Source organism: Stigmatopora nigra, chromosome 15 (assembly GCF_051989575.1).
Source record: "Stigmatopora nigra isolate UIUO_SnigA chromosome 15, RoL_Snig_1.1, whole genome shotgun sequence".
NCBI classification, from domain to species: domain Eukaryota; kingdom Metazoa; phylum Chordata; class Actinopteri; order Syngnathiformes; family Syngnathidae; genus Stigmatopora; species Stigmatopora nigra.
Window position 1 is genome coordinate 5,436,769 of NC_135522.1, and position 18,535 is coordinate 5,455,303.

Genomic DNA, 18,535 nt, shown 5'->3' on the forward strand with positions numbered 1-18,535 from the left:
GAAGCAGAGTTTATTCCTCATTGAAATACCTTAAAATACAGAAAAATCAAAAGTGAGCCAGGATCAAGAGGTTAAAATTTCCAACGCATGACCATTCAATGCCTCCCATCACAATTGAACTGATAGATATGCAATATCCTTGACGCAGATACCAAATTATTCATCATTGTAAATTGTTTAAGATTTCTCAAGCTTGGACCCTATGTTTCTTGGCTGTATTTCCTGACAGGGATCACCGTCTGGAGCGCATGGAAGCCATGGAGAAACAAATCGCAAGCCTGACCGGCCTGGTCCAGAGCGTGCTGACCAGAGGGCCAGACAGTGACAGCACGTAAGACCTTTTAACTCTGCCTAGACTCCTTGTTGCTATCTGCCACGGCACCTCTTTCACCCGCCATTGGATTGTTGTGTTCCAAATCCCCGCTTAGAAAACTCAATAGAAAACTGTTGCGAATTTGAAAAGGTCCGAGCGACATTAGCGTTACGAGTGAGGTAACATCTCGGTGTTGCTGTCAGAGTTAGCACTGTAATGTGCTTGCCCTGTGGCCGTTGATCCCTCAGATGCGGCCTGCTGCGTCTCTGCATGATGGCGGGCTGCCCCCCGGACCAGGGAGCCGACTACTCACGGACATTACCTTTCTCTTCCAGCGACAAGACCGACACCAACAGTGATGGCTCCGCCACAGGAAGTAAGTAAATACCTGTCAACCTCGGCCAATGGCTTCCCTCATTAATCATTGCAATTCCCCTTATTAAGCGATTTAAAGAAAAATTTAAAAATGCAACTCGGCACATATTTACTTCAATGTTCTCCAAAGTATGGGGGGTTTTAACAATTACATTATAAGTCTTTTAAATGGGTTTATCACAAGGGGATGTCCTGTCTATTAGAGGCGAATGAATAGCTAGTACTTGTAAATAACAGGTGATTTGGCGTTGATAAAATAATCTTTTTAAAGAGAAATGTACTAACTAGTATGTGTCACTAGAACCATTGCTTTGAATGGATTTGATTTCTACTAGTGAAGAAATTATTTATGTATTAAGAGTTTTCATTTAAAGTGAACAGATGTTCACCTCCCACATCAAACGGATTGGACGTCTAACACCATCCAACTGGAAAGAACAGAAGGAAGGCTTTTGAGTTGGGTTCTGATGTTTCAGTCGGTTAAATTGGAAAAAGTTAGAACCAACTCAGGGAAATTAGCCAAGTTAGAAACAATTTAGAAGAATTGGCCGAACAGCATGTGTTAGGAAGATCCTTCGAAATTCCCCAGACTCAGGCGATTTGCTCCATTGGCTCAATTTAACACCACAGACTTTGACAATTCTTTGAAATAGGCCAGCTCGCTTAAAACATTCTCAACTCCAAAGACTTGCTTGAGTGAATCTACTAACTCTAAACAGACTCACGTGAAAACCCAACACTCCAGACTTGGTTGATTGGTTCGAATCGGTTCAGTGAGCTCGCCAAAAACTGTTCATCCATCTAATTCCTATCCAGGTGAATTCAACACTCTTCCTGTAGCATACAGGTATGAGTAAGAAAAGACAATGGATAAGAAAAAAATATAATCTGTTAAAGAACTCCCCCAAAAAACTGCAGAATCAAAATACAGACAGTCAAGCCGCATTCAAGTATATATTTGAAAACACCACACTGGTCATACGATCTGAGTAGTAACTGGATATTTTTATATTCCAGCGGGACGGCTAAAGAAGAAAGGTAGTTGCCATTTCATTTCTCCTTTGCCCTTCTCCCACCTCCTGTTTGGGTGTCTTCCTCCCCCAGAATAGTGCAGAGGCCCTTCCCTCGTCCCCCTTTTCTATCTGTCTCCAAATTTTTTACTGGGTTTTCTCTTTGTTGTTTGGTCATCCAAAGGACACTGCCAGAAGGCTGCTATGTGTGTATGTGTGAGTGTGTGTGTATACGCATTTGGAGCTGGTTTTATTCCCTTGGCGGTGTGTTTTAGATAAGAGCATGGTTATCCCCCATGTGTGTCACCACCAGGCCAACTAATTGCACCTCTGAATGGGTTTACTAATAGCATGAGCTCACATATCTCCAGTGAGCCATTAGAGTTTTGTGGATATATTCATCCACACTCTGAATGTGTGTATTTGTTTTTCCTATGTGTGTGTGTGTGTGCTTTCGTGTGTCCCGTGGGCCAATCGGCGCCCGCTGAATGAATCAACCGGCCTCGACCTCACCGTGAACCCTCCGTCCCGTGTCCCGTTCTGTTCGGCAGCTCACACGCCGTCGGCCCCGCTGGCGTTGATGCCTCCGCCGCCGTCCAATTCCACGCCGTTGAACAACGTCAGCCGGCTGCAGATGCAGTTACACCTGCACGGATTGCAGCAGAATGCTAATGACCTGCGGAAACAGCTGGGACAGCTGCGTAAGACGCAGGTACTGTTAAACTGTAGATGTCATTAGAATTGCAGTACAGTTGGGTGTGATATCACCCCAAAGAAAAATCATTAACTTCTCTGGGTTGTATTCCTTTTTATACATTTAACAAAATGTATGCATTCCTCAAGGGTAAGTGACTATTTTTAGTCTTAAAAAAAAAACTAAACCCCATAGAGACCTGGTGTGCATAGAATACATTTTCACCAATCTGATATCTTAATATCGTAACCAGTTGATTGCAGTCAAGTGGTCCTTTTTCATTGGTTAGCTCTCAAACTGGTGGCATGGGGGCCAGATCTGGCCCATCCCATTTTGGGCTACTAAAGTTAATGTGTTGACTTCATGTTTGACGAAATAATTTAAAGGAAGATTGTCGATATTGAAAGAATATTGTTTTTTCCCCCATTATTTTTAAAGTAATCGATTTTTTGATATATTTTTTTAATGTGATTGATCACAAGACTCAAAATGTAAAATCATAGCCCACCATTGACCAAGTCAGTTAACAAATTCATTTAAACTAGGAGATTTAGCTCTGAAAATTCATGTTTCCACGGATCCATACAGTGAAGGCCAGGCATATACTCACCAACTTGACAACCCACAGCTTGCATTTGACATGCCTCATGACTTATTCAACCATGTTCCGATCCCAAATCGGGATTCTTCACCATCATGCTCCTATGTAAATATTAGGATTGTCAATATTTAATATTTTATATAATATGTTAATGCTATCTTCCGTTTCTGCGCGTCCCGGTAGTGGCTTTGTAGGAGCGACCGCATGGGGGTCATCTGCAATGCGAGTAGGCTTGTTTTACTTCCTGGAACATGAAACTCATCCATAATGCATCCTTCTTCCTTACCAGGTGCTTTCATCTTTGAGTTGTATTACATGCGCCGGCTCCGTACAATTTTCCATTCTTAAGGCGAGGAGGGCTTTCACGCGCCGTGAATACGCCGAGTACACCCTGCGATTTTCTCCTCGGGGCATCCTTGGTGTCGGTACATGCAAATAAGCACTCGTGGAGGCATTATAAGAACAAGCTGCTGTGTACGGGGGAGTTAAAAAAAGAAACCTAACAGTGCATTTTAAGTCCTGGTGTGCTATTGATGGTGATAAAAGATTGTTTAAAAGATGATTAAATACACTATTCTTCTATTAAAAATCATTTTGTTTTTAGCTTTAATGAGCTTTTTACTAGTAGATTACGAGGTCAACCAACTTAGTAGTTTTTTTAATACTGGTGGAGCTTTTAGTTTATTTTTTTAAATTAAATTAACTTGATTTGCTTTTCATTGTTATTATTATAATTATCTGGGTATACTTATACTGCATGTTGGTGGCTTGTGTTAAGCATTTCCGCCTCACACTTCTGTGGCCGAGGGTTCAATCCCCACTGGATTGAAAAGGAACTTCTATCCAATGCTTTTCAATGTGTATTTATTAAATACTAGTCCAGGCACCGAGATGGTTGGCTAAATATGTCTTGTGATTCTTCCTGACAGCTGGACAACCAGGATTCCATGCGTAGGCTGTTGAAACGCACCGAGGCCGAGCTCAATGTACGCCTGGCCGACGCCCTCCGCAAGCAGGAGGACCCCCTGCAGAGGCAGCGCCTCCTGGTGGAGGAGGAGCGGCTCAAGTACCTGAACGAGGAGGAGCTCATCATCCAGCAACTGCAGTCAGTACTAAAACACACAGTTAAATCTTTCAGTCCTATTGATAATGGTCGACGTCAATTCAGGTTATTTTTACTGTATATCTATCTGGGTTTTCTTTATTTTTTTAGATTGTACTTTTTGTTGGAGTAGGACAAAGTAGAAATTCAAGTGAGCGAGTCAAGCGTTGGCGTGGCGCTTAGATAAAGCCGGAAGCGTAATTAAGCCCGGCTTAGCACTTTTAGATTCTTATTAAGATGGGAAGTGTTAGCGACTAATTGGAGCTCCTGCGCAAAGAGCCACCTTGAGATCTCTACTTCAGATATGCATTCCTATGTTCTCGGGGGTAAATGTGGACAAATTTAGCTCAAGGCCACAAATGACAAAGACCATAAAATACAATCCTCTGCACATTTAGACCATTTAATTTTAGGCCAGTTTTGTTGAAAAATGTTGAGAAACATGACAATTCATGGCATAACCATGCTACCATTCCCCATACCAAAATGCCTTGAGGACAGCCATCTTGGTAGAGGCAAGATTCCCATTAAAGTCAATGATTTGTTAGAACTAGTATTGGTGCAACATTTGTTTTTAGTATATTTTGCCAAGCCATGTTCCCAGCAAGCCACCAGAGCACTTTTCCAACTTCTTAATTCCTGCCCACGCCGCTTCGGTTCATCTGGCCGCGAAAGCTCATCAGAAAATGCACGCCGACGGAGCGAGTTAATTGAAAAGTGCGATGGTGCGGCAGGTGGGCAGCCAATGTTCATCCTCCCACGCCTTTCCTCCCCCCTTCAGTGACCTGGAGAAGTCGGTGGAGGACATCCAGAAAGAGTCGTTCGTCAACCACAAGCTGGTCAGCGTGCAGGAGTTGGAGGAAAAAACGGCCATCCTCCGAAAGTTGGGCGAGACGCTCACCGAGCTGAAGAGTGAGTCAAAGCGTGACTAATTAAGCATGTGAACTCAAATGCGACCCTGCACGCCGTCTGTCCAATCGTTCTCGTCGACATCCCTACCAAAGACTTGACTGAAGTTTTTTTTTTTTCCTGCGCCTTAGATCAGTTCCCAAGTCTGCAGAGTAAGATGCGGGTGGTTCTTCGGGTAGAGGTGGAAGCTGTGAAGTTCCTGAAAGAAGAGCCGCACAGGCTGGACGCCCTGCTGAAGCGCTGCAAAACTATTACGGATACCCTCAATACCATGCGCAAGTAAGTATGCTGCTTCATAGACGTGACTGCAAGTGCAGGATTTATAATAGGTTTAATTCAGACGTTATACAAGATTAGAGTGGCAGTATAAAATGATACTACTTTGACAAAAGTCATGACGAGATTAAAGCTGCAGTTTCATGAAATAGGGTCGCAATATTTTGTACTTTGCACAACTTGTATGGATGCCAAATTGTAATTATTGTGTAATCTGATGTGCTGACGTAATTCTTCAAGAATGTATTCTGTATTCAAATCAATTATGATATTGCGTAGATCACTTGAATGTATGTACATTTGTGATATCACAACTTCATCATGCGGCATCGTACTATATGTATTATTAAGTAATGGAACATTGCAACATTTTCTCGTAATATTACAACTTCATTCATCTTCTCCAGATGTTGTAATACGATGATAGTATTACAACTTTATTCGTGCAATATTACAACTACTCTCATATATTATTAGACTAATATTCATTCATTTTGCATACTACTTATCCCCATATACATACTATTAGTATTACCTCTTTTTTTTTAAAGAGACAAAGAGTCAAATAAGTGCCATTTTGACTATTTGATGATGGGGTTGTTTATCCTTTGTCCCTTTGAAGGCAAGCCAATGACGGCGTCTGGAAAAAGCACGAAGACTTCACGTCATCCAAGCACAACGAGGAGCTGCGAAAGTTCCCCGACTTTGACCTCCCAAGCAGCACGCCGCTCGCCATCAACGATCTCGGGGGAGGAAACAGCCTGTCCAATTGGAGCCCGCACACTAGCCTGGGCCGCCGCCACCACGGCAGCCCAGGCGGCTCGCACAAGGACCATCACCCGCCCGTCCCTCACAAGGGCAAAGCCCTGGAAGAGCTGGAACGCCGAAGTGCCGCCGACAAGGCGTCGTCTGTTGAAGTTCGCCTGGTAGGAATCAATTTGGGTCTTATCTTCTGTATTTATTGGAGCATAATGCTCACCCATGATTTGTGACTAAAATTTGGTATATATTTTTTTTGGTACAAAATTTTGCCCTTTATACTCGAAAATTACAATCATTTGTGTGGTATCAGCTTATACTACTGTAAACCCCTTTTTAAATTGAACTTTTAATGCTAAATTCCTGCATACTTACTTGATATGATTTGGTCATGCACTGCCTAATGCATTGACATCATGAGACGTCCAAATCAGTTTGGAGAGTCGGTAGCGAGTGAAGAAACATTTAATCACTGTCAGCCTTCTCCATTAAATAAATTGGATCGCCAATAGTGTGAGAAACTTTAATTCATGTTGGTAGCAAGACTTTATCACCCAACAAGTTCCCCTTTTTTAAAACTGTCTGCGTATTTGGCAACCATCTTGGATATGACCCAGGCTCCATCTCGATTTTATTTTTTCGTCCAATGTCTTCCCAGGCGGCCGAGCGGGACTGGGAGGAGAAACGGGCCAGCCTGACCCAATACAGCGCTCAAGACATTAACCGACTGCTGGAGGAAACCCAGGCCGAACTCATGAAGGCGATCCCCGACCTGGACTTTGCCGCCAAGCAGATCAAGCCTTCCTCCATCGCGGGGTCCTCGCAGCCTCCACAGACTCCTCCGAGCGGGACGGCCACCCCCGAGCATCGCACCCTCAACAGCAAGCCCCTACAGAAGAAGGATGGAGCCTCTAGACTGGGATCAGGTGAGAACTAAAAACCGTTGTCGGCTACTTCGGATCAAAGGAGAGGGGGAAGAAAAAATGGTCCTAATAAAAGCTCCTGTCGACGAATTTCTTTATGAATAAGTGAATCATGTTAAACGGTAGCTTTGAAGTGAGGGCTACACGGCCTGCCTCTGCCAGCCTTCTAAGCGGGTCACATGCATACCGATTTGTAACATCTTAACCTCTTTTCCAAATCTAAGCCACTCCGTGCATAAGGAGGAATTTCGTACATCTTTCTAGTATTCAGTTCACTCCAGATTCTTATTGGATTTTCTTATGTCATAATCATTGGAATTTGGGCTCAATGCTATTCATTGTTGTAATTGGAAATATTTAAAGGTCCTGTAAGGTCAAATTGAAAGATATCAATTGTTGGATTGGACAGAAAGTAAAGTTTGCTGACAAATTTGAATGGGTACTAACAAAAAAATGATTATTATGGAGTAAGACCTTAAAAACGTATGGTGTGTCTGTGCCAACTGTCAATCACTGTTCTTGCAAGTAAGTTAGCATTTTACAAACCAAAATTGTTTCTGCCTATTAGTCAGAGATTCAGTTCTCAAAAGTTTTCGATACCTACTTTCAAAACATACTTCTTTTCATGGAATTACAAATCATCCAAAAGAACTTCCAGCATTTTTACCATTGCCTGAACAAATACGTTTGAAAAATAAAAAATCTATGACGCACCCCAGGCAATTTTTCCAGAAATTTCACAGTGTGTTCAATCAATAGTTTGAATGAGTCAATGATTATGAGTCATGCTCAAGGTTGTCTGGCTAGAAATACGTGGAATTATCTTGTTTTTCTTTCGTCACCCCTCACAGATGAGTTGACGTTGCCTCGCTACCGCACAGAAAAGCCTTCCAAATCACCGCCTCCGCCGCCACCCCGACGTAGCTTCCCCTCTTCTCCCGGCCTGATAACCCGCAGTGGGGAGCCCCTCATTCCCGGGAAATGTGTCAAGGTAACTCCCCAAACTCTTGGGAAAAATATCCTCATTTGTAGGTAACCAAGAAGGACGAAAAAGGTACACCTGTCTATCTCTCTTTTAGAAATCCGAATCTGAGGAGGCAGAGAACCCGAAACCCCACGTAAAACTGAGGAGGACGGTTTCGGAAAACCCTCGCCCCGCGTCTACGCCTCCTACTTTATCTGGAGAGAAGGCAGACGTGGAGCAGGAAAAAAGTTCTGCCCAGTTAGAGGTGAGCCGTGTTCATGAACAGACGTGCTCGCCGTGGTGAACACGTGTTAAAGCGGTGGGGTTCAATTGCGATGTGGTTCACACAGATGGGCCTCGTGCCTGGCTTTTTTTGCCATTTATAATACACTATAATGGTTAAAATACAGTTGCATAGTAGGGTTTATGCTCATGTAGTTTAAACACTCATATAAAGTGGAAGTCAACCAATATGGGATTTTTTTAAAGGCCAATTATAGACAAAATTCCCATTGATAATTAGGGCCGATATATACATTTTTTTTATGGCTCTTTGATTATGAAAGGCAATTGGACCACACGATATATGCCAAAATTAGAAGTGATATTTTTTTCTAGCAATTCCTATTGTCACACTTATGTTGATATATCTTGAAATGGGTTGAAAGCCTATAACCGTCAGTTTTGAAAATAATCATTTAAAATCGGTTTAGAAATAACTTTGCCCCATGTTAGGTAAAGGCGATGAAAGGTCTATGCTTTTCAATGGCAGCCAATGAGTTAAGCAGTGTCAGCTAACTTAACATCAAAATGAGTATGGAGTAATGGAGTAGTGAAAACAAAATTCAATTTTCTAAATAACTGGAGTCTGTACTGGGAGCCAAAAATTGGGGACTGTGCAACCAAGATTGAATCTGGACACGAGATTTCACATTCAGTGAAAGAGTTAATCCCGAATCAATTCAAGCGTTTCCTGGTTTATAGGGCAGTTGTAATCCACACATCATGTGGAGCGAGTGTCCCGTCAGAGATGCGAGCCGAGGGGAAGTGACTTTGCTCCTGACCGAGCGGGAGATGAGGGCTCTCTCGCCATCGGAGGCGCAGGAGCTGAGCGCCGCCGCGGGTGTCATTTTGCAAACGCGCACCATCTCGGCGCAATCCCCCGCGCTCTCGGAGGCGCACTTGAGCGAGCGCCCTCTCCTGCTGCTCTTCAGGGAAGAAGCCACGCTCAAGGAAGCCTACCAGGTTCTTCTTTCCCTTTTGGTGGCGGGGCCTAACCACCTGGCGAAGGCCCTGATGAAGGGGATAGAAACCGGGGAAGCGGTTATCAAATTCCAACCCGACACCGAGAGTCCCGGTGGGGCCCGACCGGGAGAAGATGTCCGCAGGGGTGCCTACAAGAAGCTGGACAGCTTGGAGGAGACCATTCGGGAGTTGGAGAACACCCTGTTGGAGATCAGCGGGGTGACCCAAACGTGCAAGAAGCCGCCGGTCCCGCCCAAGCCTTCCACCTCCAGAAAGGTTCTTTCTTCACGCCTCCTCGCCCGATTCATTCTTTTCCTCATTTCCACTCTGAGGGTCCACCTGGAACTTTTCACCTTTCTGATGTCTGCTCCTCCTTTGGAGAAAAGGAAAAGGAAAAGGAAAAGGGGTGGGACAGACACCAGACCTTTCTTGCTCTGTGATTGGCTGTGGGCTTCTCCCATTGTCTGTACGCTCATCCCTTTCCCCACTATAAACTGACGATAAAAAAAAACTCTTTTTTTATTGTCGTTACTTTGCTTTTCTATCAAAATACTTGATGATAGATGTCCAATCGTGGGGCTTCTGATCGTCCTGCTGTGGATTTCAATGAGTTTTTGGCAAGTAGACATCCCAAAATTTTGCAGTGGTTGATTACTGGGTCCAGGATTGAATTACAATTCATGTTCATTTTTTCAATAGTAAGAATTTGTTCAAGTCCCATCTTTGGAAACAAAAAAAATCAAGTTATGGGAAATTATGGATGTTTTTACCCAGTTCTAGTGTTGTGAGCAGTAGAAAAAACATGTTGAATTTAAAAACTGCTCACTTTTAGAGCCACTATGGATCGTCAATTAGCATCAATAGCAGCCAAAGAGTTAATTGACTCGCTCACTGCCAGTCCAAGTTATGGAGTATGTGTTGTGGTACCTAGTAAAAGAAAGGAATTGATATTGAAAATGGCCCTTAATAACAATAATCGTCCAGTCCGACGTCAATTGCGGTCAATGAAAGCCAAAGAGTTAATCCCCCAGTGAAAATGAATTGAAATGCATTGTAAAATGAGCAAGTTGAACAGACTTTTCTGCCACTCGTGTTGACATGTAACATTAGTTTGTGAGTGTGTGTGAGCGCCGCCTTGCACTCTGCCAAATTCCACCCTGTCACTCAACCAAATGCCACTTTGGATCCAGTTTTCCTCAGGCACGGCCTACGATTGCAAAGTGCCCTCGCCTCGTTTCGTCAGGGCCGCCCGCACTCGTCGTTGCATCACTGGCGACGAACGCCGTTGCTCTTCGCCGCTCTCGCGACGCCGACTACTGATTGTGTCGGAAGGAGAAAAAGATGCGGCGCGGCAGCTTCTGATGTTCATCTTAAATGAACTCGGACATGGTGCCAACTTTCATAGTGCTCGCTCCTGATGCTTTTCCACTTTGCGGCGCTGGCGAAAGTGCAGTCAGTCCGATTTTATGTGGAAATTAGAGATAATTGTGTGAAAGGCCACTCGCTGATTCGACTCATTGGGCTTTATTTTTGCGGAGAGCACAGATGTGTCCCAGAAAGCTGTTATTATGTGGGTTGAAGCATAGAAATAGTTAATTCGCTTGATTGTCACTGATGGCGTTAGAGAGTCCAATCCATTTTGATTGGGGAGGACATGGATAGGTTCAAAATTGTCTAAGACTTTTTTTTTTAAGTTGTTTTGGTCGTATGCTCTTTTTAATTTTCTTTTATTTTTTCTAAGGGGGTTAATCTTATATTTTTTTTAATCTAAAAGGTCATCTTAAATCTAAATACTATTAAAATGGACCATTTTTTGGTTGCCTTATAAAAGCAACAATGGAAGTATGGTTTTTTTATATATTAATTCATTAACAAATATTTTTCCATATTTGAATTTAGAAAAAGTCTTTATGGCATTTCAGGTATTTAATTCCTGGCCCCTTTCGGTATCCTCCAATGATTAACTCACTGGCTGCCATTGATGATGATAGACGTCCAATCCCTTTAAAGTGGGAGGTTGTCAGCGAATGAATTATTCCAACATAATGATTGGACGTGTACTGGTGAAAAACTCAGTTCAAGTCACAGCAGAAGGATGATTGGACGGTGATCATCGTCAATGGCACAATGAAAGAGTTAAAAGGCTGAATTTCCCTCACTTAGACTCATCTCTCAACCGTTACCTTTTCCAGGGAGGGAACGGCAACCCGTGCAAGATCCCTACTGCCCCAGCCTCCAAACTGAAGCAGCTGCAGCAGCAGAACAGCATGGACAAGTACAAAAGTGGCAAAAAGGAGGACTTCTTGAAGACCCAGCAGCAGGTAGGCTGTCTTTTTTTTTGGATGTGCGCATGTTGGGGTGATTTCACCTGCATGTTAACTTTCCTCCATGTTGTGTAGTAGTAGTCATTCTTCTTAGACATGCTCATTATCTCCATATTTTCCAGACTATAAGTCGTACTTATTTGTCAAGACAGTATTTAAGAGATTTTTATGTAAGCAAACTAGTCCAAAAATTATTACAAAAGATGATTCCTTTAAAGCGGTTTCATTTAAATAAGTTGTATGTACATTTATATTTGAATTTGTGCCTCAGCAGTACTTTCTTCTGTATTGTATTTTACAACTGCATATTTGTCTGGCATGCCTTAGTTTCTTTTTTGCACAATAGCTGGTCTGTTGTTGTTTTGAGAGGAAATACAAACAGCCTGGAGTTGTAGTCGTCCTGAGGGTTTTTAGACAAGCATTCAGAAAGACTTTAAGCTCGACAGTCGCTACAGAAATCTTTAATGGTCCCTGGAGCCACTTTGAAGGAAGATATGTGGCATGAAAGGAAACCAGAAGGTACACAGAATTGTTTTAGCTTGAAAACAACATTTCCACTGGAAACTAAAACCAAGACCTCATGTAGAGAATGGAATGCCACTACAGCCAAGATAAGCTAAAACCTTTAAGTGTGGTAGTAGTAGTAATAATAGTGGTAGTAATGGTAGTGTAGTGATAGTGATAGTAGTAGTACTATTAGTGGTAGTGATGGTAGTGGTAGTGTAGCGATAGTGGTAGTAATGGTAGTGATAGTGTGGTGATAGTGATAGTAGTAGTGGTGATAGTGGTAGTAGTAGTGGTCATAGTGGTAGTAGTAGTGGTCATAGTGGTAGTAGTAGTGGTCATAGTGGTAGTGGTAGTAGTAGTGGTCATAGTGGTAGTGGTAGTGGTAGTAGTAGTAGTGGTGATAGTGGAAGTAGTGGTATTAGTGGTTCTAGTGGTGGTGGTGTTAGTGGTAGTATTTGTGGTAGTGGTGGTGGTAGTAGTGATAGTGGTAGTAGTATTTGTGGTGATAGTGGTAGTAGTATTTGTGGTGATAGTGGTAGTAGTATTTGTGGTGATAGTGGTAGTAGTATTTGTGGTGATAGTATTTGTGGTAGTGGAAGTGGTAGTAGTGATAGTGGTAGTAGTGATAGTGGTAGTAGTGATAGTGGTAGTAGTGATAGTGGTGGTAGTGATAGTGGTAGTAGTGATAGTGGTAGTAGTATTTATGGTAGTAGTATTTGTGGTGGTAGTATTTGTGGTAGTAGTGGTGGTATTAGTATTGGTAATATAAGAACATATAGTCCAATGCAATTCATCAATTCCTTTTTTTAACTGATACGCTCCACCCTACGAGCAACCCATTGTCCAGAATATACCATAATTATTGTATGATTTTTTTTAATGTTACTTTTTATTAATGAGTACATTTACTAAGCGATAAAGTGGTATCTAGAGAATTTAAACTCGCTGTTGATTTTTGGGGCATTCCTGATCACTTCCTGATCTTTTTACTTGACTTATTATGGATGGATATCGCCGTCCGTCAGTGACAGCCAAAGCGTTTAGGATTCGGTAATTTCTATCTGACGTCACTTTTAAGCATCCTAGAGAGGCGTTTCGCTCCACAATTAGCTTAAAACGTCTCCGCATTTTCTTTTCAAAAGGGGACAAAAAGAGCAACGGCAAAGTGTGAGTCGGCGTCATGCTGCAATAATAAGATTAATTTGGCTTTCATTTGACAAGTACCGGAATCCGCTCGACACTAGGCGAGGCTGGCGGGCATCAATTGCGCCCGCCAGATGCTCGGGACGGAATGAGGAGGAAATAGCGAGGAGGCAAAAAAAGAGCGTCATCTCGTCCGCCTGATCCCGGATAATCAGAGCCTGATGAGACGAAGTTAGGATTCTCACCAATTCTGTCTCAATCTCAGGCCGCCGCGGCTCCTTATGGCGTCGACCAATTCTTTCCTTTTTCCTCGCATATAAGCAAAAAAAAAAATGGATTGGACACCAAAAGCCAACAGTGGTAGTCCATGAGTAAATATTCTTTGAAAGATAGTTTAGAAATAAGATCGTTACTGCTTATGTCTGATTATTATTATTATTATTATTATCATGGCTTCATTTTCATTTCAAGTCATTGACCTTGAAAGGAATGTTGCCCCTACCAATATGGCCGCCTGAACTACATTGGTAGGGTCTTGGCAAGGTCATATCATGCTTATGTCGTCAATTGAAGTGTGTTTATCTCTCATAGGCGTCCATTATGTTTAAAGTTGGAGTGTTTGTTCTCTGCCAACCCTCCCACTCCCAATGGAGTCCAAACGGTAAAAAAATGACATCGATGAAACCCTTTTTTGAGGAAAAACAGCTAGTTATGACTTGATTTCTAATGGAAACTTCAATTGAAAGACCCTCTTGTGCTTCTACAATTGAAATGAGTTTATCACTACTCGGCGTCCAATCTCTTTGTAATAGGAGACTGGCAGTGAATAAACAAACGTTAAATAACCGTTTTTCTCCAACTGTGTATGCCAAGACTGTCATCTAGTGGTGCATCACTTCATTACATGTGGTTATGCTTGACAGTGGTGTGGTTATTTTGCATATTTTAATGCGTAATAGTCATTAAAAGTCAAAATAAAATCATGTGTCGACGGTGCCACGCCCGTCGCACATGCCGGTGTCCGCCTGAAATAATGTGTCCTCTGCTTGTTCTGCCCTTCCACTCTTGTCCTCCTTGTGGTGGCGTGACCCGTCCCCCGTCCCCATCCCGTCCCCCTCGTCCCCCCCTCCGGCCCTTTTCAACGCACGATAACCCCTCCCCCTTTCGACAGTGAGCATGCACGCGCAGGCAAGCTTCACTTTGTGGGACTTTTTCACGGTTCCCCCTCCGTCCTCGTCGATCACGTGTCCCGCTCTACCCGAAGGGAGCCGCCCCGAGCGCCGAATCGGGCGTCCGCCGTCGGAGGGCGGAGGGTCCCGCGCTGAGGGCGTCGCCCGGCCAGGCCAAGGCGCTGCTGGCCAGCCTGTCGGCCGCCGGTCTGAGTGCCGAAGCACTGCTGCTGTCCTCCGCCCTGCGCCGCCACCGGCTCCTCCGCGAACAGCAGCAGCAGCAGCAACGGGCGGCTTCGGCCTCCTTGCCCTCGCCCGGCAGCCGTTCGCCCTCGCCCGCCTCCTCCGCCTCGCAGACGCCCAGCGCCCCCCTATCGTCATGCTCCTCGCCCAGTACGCCCGTCTTGTCACCGTGCTCACCCACGTCGCCCACCTCGTCCAAGGTCAGTCTGGAGGGGCTCAAGAACGGACAGTAAGGGCAAAAGTGGCAGCTTTCCCTTTTTTTTGTTATTAGGGCCGAATAGAAAAAATAAGACAAGAATGAAGGCATAACAGTGAGAAATCAAAGTCGAAATATTACCAGAATAGGCAATATTACCAAATTGTTGTAATATTACAAAAAATTAAGTCATGTTGTAATATATTACAACGCTGTAGTCTTAATATTAGAAAATTCAGGTATTGAAATGCTTTTGCTGATTAAAATTGTAATATTACAATGTATGACAGGTTCCTTGTAATATTAGGATTTTAATGGAGTACTATTATGTCTTTATTCTCTGAGGCCTATTTTTTATTCTTTCTTTTTAACCCCCGATGCACAAAACTGGACCTTTTCCACCCGTATAAGCTGCTCCCGTATTCATTCTTTGACTGCTTTGACACTGCAGTTCCCGATTCAAATAGATTTGACTTCTATTGCCGTCAAGGAGTTAAAAGGTAGATCCAATAATCGTCACTGTGTGAGTGTACTCAATATGCAAGTGCATTTCATTATATTTGAACATGGGGGAATATGAAAAATCCTTATACCATTTCAACCCTATCCTCAAGGAATGAATTTAACCACAAATCATATTTAACAGAATGAAATTCTAATTTTTTTGCCTAATAGACAATTTTACTCTGCCATGTTTAAATATTTTGATGCGTGTTTGTCATTTTAAAGCTAAGTGGTAATATTTGAATCAAGTGGTGCTCGTTTACACAATTCTTTGACAGGCTAAATTATTGCGTTTAATCCTTTAAAAAAATAGGAATACCAGAATACCCCTTATTTTGAAATTGTTTATCTCGGCAAATTATTTAGAAAATGTCACATTTAATGATGCACAAAGGCTTTTTTCCCCCCAACAGCACATCTTTAAATAAAGCTACAACTAGACAAAGTACAAATATACAACAATATAAATATATCTAGAAATATATATATGTATAAAGATGACTTTAATGTAGAAATATTATATTCAATTTGATGTTAATTTTGTACATGAAGACAATCATCCACATCGCACCCCCCAAAGACACCAAGCCCTGTTTATATTCACATTTCATTATCTTCATAGAGCACTCATTGGCTGCCATTGACGGCGCTAGACTTCAAATCCATTGAGCTCGTTTTTACTTGATGACAAGGCGCAACATGACTTCCTAACTATCCGCACACTTTGACTTTAATTTCTCACGCACAAACAAACAAAAAAATAACCTTTATAGACCCCCACCCTTGAAGCCTTAGCCTTAATGCTGTTATTTTGGGGTGTCATGGTACGAGCTCTATATTTGAGGACAGTTGGACACAATAGTGAAAAGTGCTACACTGCCTTAAACCTGGTAGACATCACATTTTGGGGCATGAATGTCATGTCTACATATGAGAACCTCGGATGTTAGGAGTTTATAAATGTTGAAATAAAAGTCGACGGATAGCCAGAGGGTCAATTTAAATAAAAATCTAAGTGAGTCCATTGGAAAGCAGCAATTATAGTGGAAAACTTTTAGTGGGAATTTAGTGCATGTTTGAAAATGACTGAAAAAAGGGACTTTCTATTTATGAGGCCGAGAAATGACTTGATTTACAAGCACAAGTGTAAACAATCCGCCTTTAGAATGAAAATGGAATGCACAGTGAGACCATTTCAGTGCCCTTGACGAAAATAGGCGTCCAATCATCGCTCTGCTGTCAAAATCATTTAAATCAACTGCTTAGTTTATTGCTATTAAATGTCCAATCCATATCAACTGGGAGAGTGGTAGCAAATGAATGACTGAACGTTCCAAGGCTGCCATCCCTCCCACTTCGAATAGATTGGACATCTAGCACGTCATTGGCAGCCATTTATGCGTTTTGCAGATTTAAAAAGGATAGAAGAAATGCAGCCGTGGCATTTAAAGCTAAACTAAACACATTTATGTGTGTGTATTTATATAAATATATGAGGTCTGTGTAAAATGATACACTGTGTGTCTGTGAAGAAAAATGTCATTATTATAATATACATATTTATATATAAATATACATATATATACAGTCTATAGACTACTGTATAATGCCATCACTATTTCCGTTTTTTTTTTATTAACTCGATGACCATTTTGTACAAATGCTGTTTTTTTTCTTTCCATTTCACATAGATTATTTATTCATACACACTAGACATTTTTTAAATATTTCTTTTAAATATATATCTGTATAGTCTCTGTAATATATATATAGGAAAGGTCTTTTTTTCTAGGATTTTCTTTATGGACACGCGTGTTGGGAAACGTGTCTGTTGAGGACGTATTTTTTTTCTATTCTTTATTTTAAAGATGTATATTTTATATATTTTGTCTCTTAATTATTTCATTTAAATATCTTTTTTTTTAAATCACGCATGGTGTGTTTACGTGTTTTGGTGCTGTTCAAGGTAAGGATTTCTGACTAAATACAAAGTTGGATTGAGGTCACATGACCAAAATTTTGCATTCAAGTCAGTTCGTAAAAGTACAGCAGAATTAAGCTAAAAAAAAAACTTTAAAAAAACGAAATAAAACAAAAATAGTGGGTAAGCAGAACCACCAAAATGGATCAACAATGTAGTGTTTTCACTTGTATCTTGTTTTTTTAATGACAATACAATAAACCTATGTGCTATATAGTATGTACTGTATATAGTACATGTACTGTATTTTTACATGAATGTGTGGATGTAAAAACAGCATCGAAAAGTAGAATCAACGAAAATGGTGTAAATATTCAATCCTTCTTAAGAAACGGTTCCGTCTAAAAAAAAAAAAGGCAAATGTATTCATTACTGAATATTATGAGTAGTATAATGACAGTTTCAAAAGTATTCAAACACCACAGATGCATGTATCGTCTCAAGCAATCGCACGGTGCAGTCAAGATGATTTAAAAGAATAATTATAATTTTAAAAAAAGATGTCTATCATGAATGTTTTCTCCCAAAAATACATAAGAAAAAAGGTGGAGTTGACACATTCGTTTGATTTTGTGCGTGAAGCAAAGACAGGCATGTTAGGTGTTTCGCAACGCTTGAATGCACCTAGGTTTGTAGTTAAGAGTGACCAAGACCATTTAGAGATCTACTAAAAATATATATAAATATATATATAGTTATATGAAAATATTCATTTATGTAAAGAGAAGAAAAAAAAAGAATGATGCTGGAGTTCATTTATCAGGACGGATGACATTATGTGAGGAAATGTGTGTGACTAAAGTTTTGTACATAATTTGCCGTGATTGTGTGTCCAATAAAGTGCAGCTCCTCTTGTATAGTTCAATGACTCTGTGGCTTTACTAAAATGTGTTTTTTGAAATTGTATTTTTCAGATTGACCCAACGATTTTGTTGTCGTGGACTACTAAGGTAACAAAAAAGAATGACAGAGTACTTAGGTCAAAAAAAGTATGTGAATACACATTACAAGATTGAAGTCGAAATAGTATATGCGCAAAAACATGTATTATAGTACTGATTCGACTTTGCAGTTTTTCGATTGTCTGGTCGACATTGTCTGTGATATTTGAGGGATTACTGTACTTTGAGAACAAAGGTATGCATTGTAGTACTATCTTATTTTGTTAATTAGGTACTACAATTGAAAAGCTCTTGAAAGTAGTTCATTACAGAATTCTAGTTAGCCTACTGTAAAAAGTCATGTTTTGTTGGTAAGTAAAAGGTAGACTTTGAACTTGCATCACAATAACAGAACA

General features: G+C 41.4%; 1 protein-coding gene across 7 annotated transcripts in view; it reads left to right on the forward strand.

Annotated features, from left to right (window-relative positions):
* srcin1a (SRC kinase signaling inhibitor 1a) overlaps positions 1–18,097 on the forward strand; it is a 78,339-nt gene extending 60,242 nt beyond the window's left edge. For 5 of the 7 annotated variants that reach the window (XM_077734057.1, XM_077734056.1, XM_077734058.1 and 2 more), the window contains 14 exons: positions 230–331; positions 562–689; positions 1,706–1,726; positions 2,250–2,410; positions 3,923–4,098; positions 4,877–5,007; positions 5,136–5,283; positions 5,903–6,206; positions 6,698–6,965; positions 7,814–7,953; positions 8,042–8,191; positions 8,911–9,447; positions 11,364–11,492; positions 14,410–18,097. In XM_077734057.1, the coding sequence (XP_077590183.1) occupies positions 230–331; positions 562–689; positions 1,706–1,726; positions 2,250–2,410; positions 3,923–4,098; positions 4,877–5,007; positions 5,136–5,283; positions 5,903–6,206; positions 6,698–6,965; positions 7,814–7,953; positions 8,042–8,191; positions 8,911–9,447; positions 11,364–11,492; positions 14,410–14,790 (2,776 nt within the window). In that variant the 3' untranslated portion in view covers positions 14,791–18,097. Of the gene's footprint in view, positions 1–229; positions 332–561; positions 690–1,705; positions 1,727–2,249; positions 2,411–3,922; positions 4,099–4,876; positions 5,008–5,135; positions 5,284–5,902; positions 6,207–6,697; positions 6,966–7,813; positions 7,954–8,041; positions 8,192–8,910; positions 9,448–11,363; positions 11,493–14,316 lie in introns of all 7 variants that reach the window. The other 2 variants (XM_077734059.1, XM_077734061.1) reach the window with 2 other exon arrangements.
* Positions 18,098–18,535: the final 438 nt, after the last annotated feature.